Source organism: Carassius auratus, chromosome 20, assembly GCF_003368295.1.
Source record: "Carassius auratus strain Wakin chromosome 20, ASM336829v1, whole genome shotgun sequence".
NCBI lineage: Eukaryota > Metazoa > Chordata > Actinopteri > Cypriniformes > Cyprinidae > Carassius > Carassius auratus.
Genome location: NC_039262.1, coordinates 7,713,816 through 7,728,394, shown reverse-complemented (window position 1 = coordinate 7,728,394; position 14,579 = coordinate 7,713,816). Strand labels below are relative to the sequence as shown.

At 35.7% G+C, this 14,579-nt stretch overlaps 1 protein-coding gene and 1 long non-coding RNA gene across 2 annotated transcripts; one reads left to right on the top strand and one right to left on the bottom strand.

Annotated features, from left to right (window-relative positions):
- Window positions 1-4,691: 4,691 nt before the first annotated feature.
- LOC113037824 (uncharacterized) lies at window positions 4,692-6,120 on the top strand. The gene is made up of 3 exons (XR_003274687.1): window positions 4,692-4,881; window positions 5,598-5,651; window positions 5,723-6,120. It is a non-coding gene; the product is annotated as an uncharacterized LOC113037824 (long non-coding RNA).
- Window positions 6,121-7,314: 1,194 nt separating this feature from the next.
- On the bottom strand, window positions 7,315-11,195 carry LOC113120756 (L-selectin-like). Its single transcript, XM_026290777.1, has 12 exons — window positions 11,089-11,195; window positions 10,946-11,003; window positions 10,461-10,847; window positions 9,752-9,862; window positions 9,468-9,659; window positions 9,178-9,369; window positions 8,869-9,060; window positions 8,573-8,749; window positions 8,266-8,451; window positions 8,035-8,157; window positions 7,913-7,934; window positions 7,315-7,805 (listed from the first exon to the last, which is right to left on the bottom strand). The coding sequence occupies exons 1-12, from the start codon at window positions 11,089-11,091 to the stop codon at window positions 7,745-7,747; spliced, it is 1,704 nt and encodes a 567-aa protein (XP_026146562.1). The 5' UTR covers window positions 11,092-11,195; the 3' UTR covers window positions 7,315-7,744.
- Window positions 11,196-14,579: the final 3,384 nt, after the last annotated feature.

Below are 14,579 nucleotides of genomic sequence, written 5' to 3'. Positions count from 1 at the left end.
CACTTCTTTAAAATTAAAAAAAAAAGTATTAATTAACACTGGTAGATGGCTGCAGAGATGTACTTATAGGCCATTTCCACTGTCTAATATATGTGACCCTGGATCACAAAACCAGCCTTAAGACGCTGGGGTAGATTTTTTGCGATAGCTAAAAAAACTTAGTATGGGTCACAATTATAGATTTTCCTTTTTAATGCTAAAAATCATCAGGATATTAAGTAAAGATCATGTTTAGTAATATGCATTGCTAAGATTCAAAGTATTTATATTTTTTTACACCTCAGCCAAATATTGTCCGATCCCAATAAACCATACATCAATGAAAAGCTTATTTATTCAGTTTTCAGATGATGTAGAGATCTTAATTTTGAAAAATGGACACTTAAGATTGGTTTTGTGGTCCAGAGTCACACACACACACACACACACACACACACACACACACACACACACACACACACACACACACACACACACACACACACACATATATATATATATATATATATTTGTATTTATAGAATTATATTTGGACATTATGACAGTAAAAGTTAATTTGATCTGCATCTCAACTACCTAGAAAGCACAAGTACAGATGTCTGCTAAATATCTAGGAAACATCTATGTGTAATCTCATTTGTAAGTCGCTTTGGCTAAGGGTGTCTGCTAAATGAATAAATGTAAATGTAATGTAATGTAAATGCAATCTGATAAACGTCTCAGAAGTAGTTTTGCATGCATTCTAATAAATTTCAATTTGGCATCTGACAGGAAACATCTTAGAGAAGTACTGCGGTTGAGTAAGCATTCTTATTAATACATCTTGCATATGTAAATGCAGACATCAAATTGATATTTCCAAGATTCACATGTGCGATAAGGCACTCACGCTTTACTGTCAGGTGCTGGGGCCACCTTCTGTAGAACTTAATGGCACTGGTGCTGGTTTTCCGCAAATGTTATTCTGGAGCCCTACAATGTTCCTCGAAGTCAGAAAAGTCATAATAGTGTTAGAAGAATGTTGTTTGTAGTATATTTTCACTGCAAAAACAATAAGAAATGTTGCAAATACCACTGGAAATTTTGAGAAAAGCCACAGCAAAATCTGTTATTTTAGAAAAACAGAAAACAGTTCTGTGAAATCCTGGGGGACTGGTTTAACACAAACACAACATTTATCCATTATTTTGATTTCAAATCCACGGGAGAGAACCACGAAAACGAGAAAGTGTCTGAAATGTTGATACACAGTTTTTAATAATCCATAGATAGAAAGCAGAAACACACATACACGTCGATGAGACCAGACAACCAAACACTGAACTAAATGCAACTTATGAGGGGAACATTAATGAGGGTAATTACAAGACACCTGAACATAATGACACAAACATTGGACACGGAACACATGGAGGGAAAACACAGCATAATGATTCCAGGGGCATTACTCCCCCCTCCCAGAAGGTGCGACCTCGCACCATGGAACAACAGAGGAGAACTGGGTGGGAACCAAGTTCTTTCTGGAGGGAGCCAGCAGACAAAGACCATGGAGGGAGGAGCCAGGTAGGAGAGAGGGAGGAGACAGGAGGAGCCAGATGGGACCCGGGACACAGCCATGATGGCGGCCCACGGTGGACCTGACGGAGGGAGGAGCCATGGTGGAGGAAGAGCCCAAGGTGGTGATGGAGAGCTGATGAGCCAGGGCTACACCGGGGAACCGGAGGGCAAAGTGCAGGCGGAGTGAGCGAGGAATGAGCTGAGGCAAACAGTCCGGATTGTTCGGGAAGTGGGTATGGTTGGTGTTTCTGCTCCAGCAGGAGGAGGGAGATGGCAGGATTAAACATGACGAATAGAAAAAAACATAAAAAATAAAATAAAACAAGAGGAACACGCAGCTTTACACCTTTTGTAAATGCCCTACACTCCTCTTATGATTAGCGGGACATCTGTGGAGAGGGTGAGCAGCTTTAAGTACCTTGGTGTAAACATCTCAAAATACCTGACCTGGACTTCACACATCCAAACAGGTTAATAAAGCCAGGCAAAGACTGTACCATCTGCGACAGCTGAGGAAATTCAGGGTCTCACCAGCAATCTTGAAAACGTTCTATTCAGGGGACATAGAAAGTGTATTGACTCAGTGTATATCATTGTGGCATGGGAACAGCTTGAGTCAGCACTGTAAAGCCCTGCAGAGAGTTGTGTACTAAGCTGAGCGCATCTCAGTGTCTGCTCTCCCCTCTCTGCAGGACATCTACCTCAAACGCTGCAAAGGCAGAGCTGTTAAAATCATCAAGGACTCCATCCATCCCAGTAACCATCTTTTCACTTTGCTGCCATCTGGTAAGCATTTCTGCAGCCTGATGGCAAAAACCAAGAGACTTAGGAGCTTCTTCCCCCAGGCCATCAGGCTCCTAAACTCAAACTCAGCCTCTTAACTTCACATGACCTCACTTAATTATCAGTAAGATACTGAATATACTGACATTGTCACCTGCACAAAGCATTTTTATACTTTTTTTTTTTATTACTTCTATTGCTGCTATGTATAAACTATTACTATTGTACCCTGTACAACCTTTTGGACATTCTTCTCTTGTTCATCCCTGCTAATAATATTTAGTCTACAGTATAATGTCCTGCACATTTTATTTTATAAGCATTATTTTATTCTTTTTATCTTCATTTTTCCATTCTTTAATAATTGCACTGTTCATTTTGCCTCAAACAAGGCATTGTCTTTTGCACAAACGAATCACTCAGTGTAACCGGATCTTCTTGAACCAGTTCACCAAATCGAACTGAATCGTTTAAAATGATTCGCGTCTCCAGTAAGCATTAATCCACTAAAGACTTAAGCTGTTAACTTTTTTAATGTGGCTGACACTCCGTCTGGTTCGGCTCAGTGTTCATCTTCAGTTCTCTCTTCACAGCCGTTCAGTCAGTGTACTGTTTGAGTACATGAATTACTCTGGGATATTGGTCTGTTTTAACTAAGAGGGAGTGTCAGCCACATTAAAAATACCATATCATACACTGCAGTGAACGCGCTCACAACAGACCAAGAAGAGAAGAAAATGCTGAATAAAGTCATAGTTTTTGCTATTTTCGGACCAAAATGTATTTTCAACGCTTCAAAAAATTCTAACTGACCCTCTGATGTCTCATGGACTACTTTGATGATGTTTCTCTTACCTTTCTGGACATGGACAGTATACCATACACACAGTTTCAATGGAGGGACTGAGAGCTCTCGGACTAAATCTAAAATATCTTAAACTGTGTTCCGAAGATAAATGGAGGTCTAACTGGTTTGGAATGACATGCGAGTGAGTTATTAATTACAGAATTTTAATTTTTCAGTGAACTAGCCCTTTAAGGTGTAGTTCTCCCAAACAATTATAATTTTACTCATTTCAAGGCCATTCGAGATGTATATGTCTTTTTTTCAGCCTTATAGAAATGTCGGTAGCACTTTATTTTACAGTCCTGTTCCTCATGTACATACTATGTACTTATTATAGTAATTTCAATAACTATGTAATAACTAGGTACTAACCCTGAACCTACCCCTAAACCTAACCCTACCCCATGTAGTAACCTTGTATTACCAGAACTTTCTTAGATAAATACACTGTAAGTACACTATAAGTACGTTAGTACACGTACTGTAAAATAAAGTGGAACCGAAATGTCAAAAGATGACACTTTTTAGAAATTGATGATTAAATTATAACTAATATATATGTTCTTTAATCTTGTCAAATCATTACTTGCACAAAGAGGATGATGCTGAGATGCATATAATGATTAGATGACTATGACTGAATGATTAATAAGACTACACTAATCATAAATAGAATACAAATAAATAAATGTGGGTAATTTATGACAAGGTTCATTCAGAAGACAGTTTGACCTCTGGAAGGTATTTCTAAAAAAGCAAACTCACTAAAATATATAATAAAACAAACTCGTGATGATTATTTACAGCTTGAAGGACAGTCCATCACAGGATGTATACAGATGAACATGCCCTGGGCTGAATTACTGTAATAGAACAAAACTTTTCAATGCAATAAGTGTGTTATGCACTTACAGTGTAGAGCGACCTCAATTCCAGCCTTTATTTAGGTGTTAAATCTGCGGTAGGAACCTTTGACGCTCTAGCGGTTAATAAACAGAACTGCTTGCGTCTTGCGGAAGAACATCGTAGCCGGAACTACTTCTCCCTGTTTATGTCTATGAAGAATCACAAAGGTACTGGGTTACTCCGCCACGGTGCCCCCGAAGCAATCTAAAATAGTCCGAATATAAACACTTATTATAGGTGCACCCTAGTGATTGGATTCATGGTGTACTCGCTTATTATATACATTTTTCTACATTTTGAACACAAACAAAGTTATGGACCGCAGCTCTGATTGGTTGATTTCTTACCAGGAGCGGTCTGTAACTACACTGTTAACACTGTGTTTTGCTGTATCTTCTGGGAACAATATCTTACTGTAATATGAGGTGCATCTTTAAGAATTTATGCAGCTCAAATAATAAATTGCAGTAAATTACTCTATGTACCCATTACAGGTACCAAATGTAACATTAATCATTAAATTACTGTCCTCCGACACTACTCGAGTGCATTACGTCACATTATATTGTGAAGTGTACACATAGTCAGGCAGAAACCAAGGATTTATGCAATATGCATTAACACACACATACACACGCACTGACTGCCTTATCCTAAAAGTGAAGGTGTTGCCTCTTTAAGGCAGCCTGGTGGTCAAGTCATTTGTTTACTTTTCAGCCTGCATCGTTAGTCAACCAGCTGTGACGTTTTCACGTTTTTAAGCCTTAAAATGGAACCTTACACAAGGAGTAAGTAAACTGTTCAAATATAAGTGTGGTTTCTAGAATACTTCATGTGAAGTTAAATTATTTTGTCGTTATAATTTGTTCTTGGACTTCCTTTGTTTCCAGAATGCTATATGGTTAGCTGACTTTTGAGCCTCTCCTCAAAACTTTGAGTGACATCCCTTGGTGTTGCAAAATATTGAATTGATTACAAATTTACCAACTCAGATTGTTTATTTATTTAGTCATTTTTTATTTATTAATTTAATTGGTTAGTCAACATTTGCCACAATGTACAGATGCAAACAGTGCAATATGCCTTTCCACCAGCTTAGTGTTTTTTATGCACATATAAAAACACCAATATAGAGCAAATTTTCAATATGCTTGTGGAATGCAGAAGTGCCCTTGTACATTTAAGAAATTCTCCTCGTTTAGGCCTCATATGCACAGAAATCACAGGCAGTCACAAAAACAATGAAGTTATACATAGGCATCCACAGGCGAACCTCCACTGTCAGGTCCTAGGGTGTGCATTTGTGGCTTGTAATTTTTCAGAGCTGTGCTTCCACTTGCAAATTCATATGAGATGGTAGAAAAGTTTGCTCACTCCCTTTAATGCACTAATTTTATTTAAATTATTAAATAAAACTATTAAAATAAACCCTTTTAAAGGGAACATTGCTACGTTTTTGCTGAGTAATCTTTTTATTTAAAAAATAAATGATGTTGTTTTCAAGGAAACTTCAATAGAGACTGAACAAACCCTACCAGCCACACCAAGGCTCATCATGGTAAGCATAAAACATATAGTAAACAACCTATATGTTCTTTGCAGTTTTTGGAGTGACTTTTCATTTTTCAGGAGATAAACTTCTAACCTCATCTAAGTGGATGGTCAGCATTGAGGGGAAAGTGAAACATTGCATTGAAGAGAAGCTGGATTATGCTGCAGCACTCTCTGTGCTTTTTGGTTGCTTTTATTTTTTTAATATTGGGTACCAGGAGTCAGCCAGTGCCACACTTGAGCTTTTTCAAAGGTAAGTGTTAAAAATTGTTATGTCCAATCATGGTTTTAATTAAGGAATATATTTTTTGCCAATATGTATTTGTTGTTGTACTTGGTTCTCATAATACAGGTATTTAATTATTTTCTTTTTCTTTTTTTCTTTTTTGGCGCAAAACTGGGTCTACAGTTAAAAGAAAGGTTCAAAATGTGAATCCACATGACCATACATTTTTGCAGAGCCGTAGTGAATTTAAATAGAAAACATCTGATTAAGTAAGCAAAAGAAGTATTTCTTAAGACTTTCATTATAAAGACATAAACTGGTAATTAAATTTTTGTTGAATTATTACAGGTTTGGAACAACATGTGGGTCAATGGTGACTGAGTATTATATTTTGTCACTACATATTTTATGTGTTTGTGTAATATTGTAAAGGAAGAAAACATTATTTCTATTTGGTTATAATTTTTTGTAAATATTGATTTCATTAATTTGCTTTTATTGAAAATATGCTTGATTAATTAAGTTACTAACATACACTGGCATTGTTGTTTATTTATTTTACTTTTGTTATTATATTGTTAAGGAAATAAGAATACTTGTATTTTGTTTATAATTTTTACTGATGTTGTAAGATGTTATTTAGCCAATTCTATAGATAATGTGGTTGTTTTTGTGTGTGTGTGTTTTTTTTTCCATCTTAGTATATGTTCTGATTTGTTAAATTTTTCGATATATTTCATGTTATGTATTTGATGAATATGAAATGAATAAAATATATTTGTATGAACATTTTATATGCATTCTCTTTTAAAGAAGAAAAAATAAATAAAAATATTGTCATTCTGGTGTGACACAAATATTATATACAGTAAATTTATATGCAGTATTATACTGAGTGGTTTCGTGTAATTACAGTAAATAACTGCCAACACTCCTGCCAGTTATTCACTGTAATTCTTTATTTACAGTATATAACTGGCAACACTGTTGCCAGTTAGTCACCGTAATGGTTCAGTTACAGTAAAATACTGGCAACACTGTTGCCAGTTAGTCACTGTTAAAGATTCATTACAGCAACTAGCTGGCAACAGTGTTGCCAGAGTTTTACTGTAAAAAAAAACGGTAAGGTCTAACAGTGTAAAAATGGCAATAGGACCACTGGGAGGAGCCAGAGGAGCTTGATTTTTTCTGTCTCATATTCTACTGTCAGGACATAATGACAGGTTTACCAAATATGTAAAAAATATTTACAAAAGTTACTTACTGCAGCTTTAAGATTCAAATATACTGCTGAATAAATAAGATGGAAAGATCAGTCACATAAATGTCTATTCATGCTTTGATGTTGAAAAAAATGCTAAATTAATGTTTTTCGTAAAGTTGTACACAAAGTTGAAAATGCACTGAAACACCCAAGTCATGACATCATAACAGTCACATTATATTGGTTTACGTAAAAATAGTTTAATAGGACCAATACCATTTCAGAACAATAAATAGTACAAAAAGATGTGTATAATAATAGCATAAAAACAAGTTCATTTGTACAGTACAGAACAATATGTTCAGACAAGTAAATCATAACAGCTTCCGTTGGGAAGTAAAAATCACATTCATCTAGGACTGTTGCCTAGTAACTGATAATGCCCATCAGACAGGATAGTATAAAAAAATATTCAAGTGCCTTCAATCATTTGTGATGACATACATTTTTTTATGTCCAGTGAGGCAGTTGTGTGTCCTGTGAAATGAATTGAGTGCTTCAATAAATTGTTCACTGGAATAAGTTACATCGCTATCATTACTCATACTGGCCTAAGGAATATACAGTGTGTTCACCATATATACTGTAAGTTATTTGATGCTACTTTGCTCTATATGAGACTGTCAATACTGTTCTTATAAATCTGTGGTGGATCCTCAATATCCAAGGTACTAAAAAGGAAACAAACAAAATCAGATATAGTCCTGTATGTACCAAAAGCGATAAATAATAACAGTAATGATACAAGAAAAATATAACTTAAAAAAAAGAGACTCACCTGTTCAGATCAAATTTGTCAGCTGGAAACAAAAAGACATAATTTAGCATTTTAATTCATTTTCAGCATATTATTAAAGAATAAGAACATGTTCAGAACATTCAGTAGACTGTTTGACTCACCTTTCCTCCTCAGTCTCTTCAGTATCCAGAGGACTAAGCCCAGACCGGACATGCTGATAGCGCCTGAAACACCAAGAGTCACTACTGTTTCTTTGAGGAGTGATTCAGAGGGATCCGGATGAGCTGAAAATACAAATAAAATGAAATAAGAATAGTATTACATAGAATGTATTTCTCACTTCATCAACCAAATGGCTTATCTGCATCTCACAGTCATTATCCGCTGTTTACCTTGACACACTGCTACTCCCCCTGACCAGCTCCCATTGTAGTTGCACATCACTGTCTCGTTACTGTGGTCTTCAAGTCGGTGGCCTTCATTACAGCTGAAGATGCAGAAGGTGCCAGAGGTGGGTTCTTCAGATGAGCAGTTTATATGCCCGTTGATTGGTTTAGAAAGTTGTGGGCAGAGCACTGCTACAGAGTTGAAAAAAGACAAAGTGTTTAGGATGATAAAATTCACTTAGGCTAACTTATTTTTTTAAATGCAATGAATGAACTTGTAAATTCATAAATTTGTCAAAAGTTTATTGATTACCTTCACAGCGAGGTGGTTCCAGACTCCACTTTGCTTCTTTTGTACAGCTGATTTCTGAAGCTCCCTGGAGGTGGAATCCTTCAGCACAACTGAAGCTGCATTTGCTCCCATATTTAAAGCTAGAAGTGCAGCTCAGCTCTCCACTAACAGGATGGTCAAGAGCTGGGCACTGAACAACTTTGAGGAAATGGGGAAATTTATGAACAGATCAGTTTTCATTAAAGTTTTTTTTAAAGGAGTGATTGTACAATATTCATCAGATGTATTTTTGTTTGCACAATATAAATGCTACTCACATTCACAGGTTGGTGGTTTGCTTGACCACTCTGTGGTAGAAGTGCATCTTGTCGCACTAGAACCCTTTAGTTCATAACCTTCTTCACAGGAGTATTCACACTGAGAGTCATATGAGTAATTCCCATAAGGATGAGAGCAGTTTACACTAGCATGATCTGGTGAGGGGATATCCTCTGCTTTGCATTTTATTACTGAAAATCAGAAAAAGGGGATCATCATTAAACTCCAAGAGCAGAGATTTTAAAGAGTACAGAGGAGAACTACTGCTGAACCATTGTAATAGAAGTTTTAAGTTAGACCCTTCTTACTTTCACAAGTGGGTTGTGTATCATTCCAGCGTCCCGTTGCCCCACAGATCAGTGAAGAGGAGTTGGAGTCTCGGAGCGTGTATCCTTCTTCACACATAAACTCACAGGTAGATTGGTAGCTGAACTGGCCAATAGGATTTTGGCAGTGCATATTGCCATCCTGTGGTTCGATCAGCTCTGGACATTGAACAACTGTAAAAAGATTCACAGACATGTCAAAGGAGAGTGTAAATAATTTAAGCAGTTTTGAACAGCATCTATAAATGTTTCTCAGGGTAAATTCAACTCACGTTCACAGGTTGGTGGTTTGCTTGACCACTCTTTGGTAGAAGTGCATCTTGTCGTATTGGAGCCCTTTAGTTCATAACCCTCAACACAGGAATATTCACACTGAGAGTCATATGAGAAATTTCCATGAGGATGAGAGCATAGCATGCTAGCATGATCTGGTGGGGCGACGTCCTCTCGTTTGCATTTTACAACTGAAAATCAGATAACATTTAACATGGTTACATTTCACATGTTTAATTTTCAACAAAGATATATTAACAGTATCCAGAGAAATATTACCCACCATGTTCACATCGCTCTCCATAGAAACCCTCAAAGCATGAGCATTTATGGCTGTTTATGGTTTCGACACACTCTCCTTTACCATTGACACAGGAGTCGTCTTTGCAGGATGCTGAGAATGAAACATTTTATAATTACTTAAATTACATTATTGAATGTGTTTATTCAATGAATACAAGAGAATTATCGTTCTTTCAATTTAATAAAAAAATGCATAGGTTGGAACACATTACAACCCATTGCCATAGAGTCTACAAAATAATATTACGGCCATATGATTTCGACAATAGGGAAAATGTGGTCATAAAAAGGAATTGACTTTGTAATGCTGAATGTTATGGAATTGGGCGAAGCATGGATGAATAAACAAAAAGCAGCATCATTTTTAAAGTAGAGCACCACTTTGAACTGACAAACAATTATGCTATAGTTAAATAGTTCTTAAAGTTATAAAATAAAAGTTGGTAAATTGTTGTTACATTAAAGTTTTATTATTACGTTTATGAAATCTTATCAAATCAAATATGATTTTTGATCACTACAGTTTAATTTAACCATTAAAGAAAAATTCTGAAAAATTAAAACAGAAAAAAAGTAATGTAGAAATTACTATGTCATCTAAGAGTGCAAATTGTGGTATGCATATTTAATCTCCCTTGTACGTGAACTCCTGCCTTGAAAAACTTTAGAATTGCATAAAGACTACCAACCTGTGTAGCAGAGTGCAGTTTTCCTCTTCAAGCAAGATTCATCATTCCATTTGCCTTCATCTTTCTCTCTTTTAATGTATATTTCCACACAGTCTTCATTATTCATTCCATTATTGGGCTCTTTATCTGCCCAGTTCTCAGCTTCCTCGGTAAGTGTCTTATTAGTTCCGACCCAGGTCCAACTGCCATTAATTTTACGAATGCCAATCCAGTAATATCCACGGACTTTTGGAAGGATACTGTTGAGGTAAGAAATCTCTTCTTTGTTCTGGATGGCTACCATGTCTGTGTAATGCTGCCTGCACCAGTGTCTGGCAGATTCCCAGTTCATAGTGTCCTTTGAGGAATGGTAAGACCAGCCTTCAGTGCCTCTCCATAAGTTTAACACTGCAGAATTAAACCATTGCAACTTTGAGTAAACTATGTTTAGAGGTCGTATATACTCAGTTGAGTTTTTACACTAGTATGGTTTGCTTTTTTCTTACCTGAAGAAATAAGAACAAAGGAAGCCAAGCATTGCAATGATACTTTGTTGAAGATACCCTGCAAAATTAAATAATTATATCAACTGTATGAACATAATAGTTATTATAATTATAGAAATGCATAATTTAAATGCTTTACGTACCATTGTCAGTGATGTTATGAAATGGTCCTTAATGGTCGTCTCTGCACTTCTCTACTAATACGATGGTTCTGATTTGAGAATCTGGTCTGGTATTCACTCTGTTGGGGTATTTATTCAGGAGCTCAGCTATGGTTCAGAACTTCCCTTCCCGGATCCACTTGTGACATCAGCCAGTAAATGGAATGGAATTCTACTTTGTGGAAATACCCCTCTCTAACTCAAGGAGGAAACACTTTCTCTTTTTTACACTCTCAAGGCATTAGTTTGCAAGGAAGTGACCTCTCAGGAAATATTGTAGAGCTTTAGGTGCTGATATGACCACAGCCAGAAGAATGCATATTTTATTGATATATTAAGAAATAGAAATAACACTTTCATAACGATTTTACATTTTTGTGTATGCAATATGCAGGGAAATTTAAAGGCAGAAAAACTACATTTCCTGAATATCTTTAGCTCTGTTTATAAAGGAAAAAGGGATACAATATAGGTCGAGAGGGGAATCAATAGCAATTGTTGCCAGTAATATTCAATTGGTGCCTTTACTGTATCTTCCCGGTTACTTGGAAATATAGTTAATGGTGACTTTTTCTACTCTGTGTTGTAAATGACATGAAAATATACCATAAAAGTCTAAGACAATTAATTAATTTTACAAACCGATATTATGCAAAAGTAATTGTAACAATAAAAAAACTCCATATACATCGGGAAGAAGGAGGCGGGAACCGGAGCACAATCAAAAATCACTTTAATTATTCAAAATAAACACAAAACGGCGCACCAGCCCCTCACGGACGACTGGTGCGCATAAATAAAAAGCAATCATAAAATAATGTCCCAGGCCTGGTCCTCTCTTGTCCTTCACTATAGTGGCTCTAGTTTTTATCCTTCCATCTCCTATGTGAGACTCGATACCGGCGGTGGGGCTCAGGTGCAGCTCATCTTCAATCATTACACCTGGCCTCACTCCTCGTTCCCACGCCTCTCGGCCCCGCCCCACTCGCCACAGTAATAATAACAATAACACTTATTATAAATTATTACAAGGAAATCCCATACGAATATTCACAATTAAGTTTAAAAATAAATATCAAAAGACAGGAATCTTTGTATGTGAAATTGAGAAATATTTGTTTAGTAATTAAAGTTATCAGGGCTGAAATTAGCTTAAAAGCTGTTATTGTACTTAAGATCCCCAGAGGTTTCCTGTTTTGAAGTTTGAGTTTTTTGCACCTAGATTTCTGTGTGACCTTGACCCTTTTTGGATGCCACAGTTTTGTACCAGCTTCCTTGTTACAGAAATAGATGTCATTAGGGCGCCGGGAAATTACTAGTGAGCAAAGAAGAGAAAAGAATAATAATAAATGTGTGTCAAAATAGTTAACGGTAGCACTTTATTTTACTGTCCTGTTCCTCATGTACATACTATGTACTTATTAGTACAATAACTATGCAATAACTAGGTACTAACCCTGAACCTACCCCTAAACCTAACCCAACACCATGTAGTTACTTTGTATTACCAGAATTTTCTTAGATAAATACACTGTAAGTACACTATAAGTACATGTAAGTTCAAGTACTGTAAAATAAAGTACAACCGAGTTAACTTATCTAACTGATATAAAACTCATTCAAACATATCCATTTAAAAACAATTCTGATGTAAACCTCTTCAGTGAACAATGATTGTTTCTGTTCTTTTTATTCACTTGAATGATCAGGGTAGAATCATTTATTTACAATGATTTAGCTAGCAGAATTAATTAATCAAAAGTGGAAATGATGATATGGAAACATATTTGAAAAAAAGGGCTGACTTTCTATGTTTCAAAAGTACTAGGAAAAGCTTTACTATATAAAAAAAATTGTTATTCTACATATGATATTTATCATTTTATTTGGAAAAATGTATCTGATAGAAATGATGTCACAACTAAGGGACAGTTGTGAGTAAAAAAAACATTTTCACAATAAATATTTAAAAGGTTAATGATTGTGCTTTGGATTATCACAGTTTTTAAATTGTAGGCTAATAAACATTTTTATTACGATAATAGGCTTATGATAGATTCAGTAAAATGTTCAGTTTATGACTGAAAGTCTGGCTCATGGTTAAAACAATAAAATCTATACATAAAAGGCAATGGAAAAGTAGCAATAATTGTTAAACTGATAACATCAAAGTATTAATAACCGTCATATAACAATAACAAGGAATAAAAATCAAGCAAATCAGACAGACATTTTAGGTGTTGGTGAAAATGCACAACATCCTGGTTATTCCAAGATTATCCTCTTTCATTCATCTTTTATGGATTTTAGGGAAAATTTCCTAAAATAAGAAGCACAGGAATTAGGCCTACTAGGCTATTTTGATTAGATACAGTAACTTGCTGACGTGGGCCAAGAGGGAAAGTCCGCAGCTTTGTAAAAAGGAAGAGGTTGTGAGAGGGAGATAACAGGCACAATGTCACACCAACAAGCTCATTTTTTTCAAACTCCATTTAATTTGCTCCATTGATAGTTTCTGCCCCTTTCTTCAAAACATTTTCTTTTATTTTAAGTTTCTACTAATATTAATCCATTAATTCACTCATTAATTCTAAGTTACATTTTTCTTTGTGTTATTGTTATTTTTATTTTTTATTACGTATTTCCAGGTTTGGAGTCTTTTGATATCTGATATCTGTTCTTGGCGTTTTGAGTCAAAGCCTACTTTTAAAAGAGATTATCTCACGTTTCTTTTCTTTTTCTAGGGATATGAGAGGGCTGACCATGCTCTCACAATACAAAAAGCTCAAATCTGTCTTCAAAGACTATGAAATAAAATTAAAGTCTAAATTGATCACTCTAAATTAATGGGCATGAACATTTTGTGAAAGCATACAGTTTGATAACGATTCAGCAATACCTCATTTACGTTTGGATAAAATTCAATTATTGTTCACTGGTCTGTCAGCTGTGTCAAAGTTGAGGTTAGATCGCTGACCCTGAGAGCAAGGTCTAACCTCACAGGAACTCTGCATGTGTTTTGCAGAGTGATAAACATATCCAGTCTCCTGTCTCCATCATGGAATGTGTCGGTGTAGAGATCAGGGACGTGTGTGTGTGATTCATGTCTAATTTGCTATTGGAATTCACTGAGAAATTTGGCATTGAGATAAAAGCATTCAGTTTATGGATTCATATTGGGTGAGAAAACATTTCACTTACTCAACTGCTGTTTTCATCATTACAATTAAATTAGTGTGATTTTCGGTAGAACCCTTAATGGATCTTTTTTTTTATAGATGGCATGTCTTTTGAACATAAGTTATTTTCCCATCCTGTTTCTCAAGTTGAAACCTTTACCAGTTTCCTCTAGCCTACCCTGAGACCCTGAAAATGACCCTTATTGTCTATTAGCATAAAGAGGTTAAACGAGAGAGCTTGCACAGCAAGACTATTTTTTCACTAGATAGTGTATTAATTGTTCAGTTATCCTA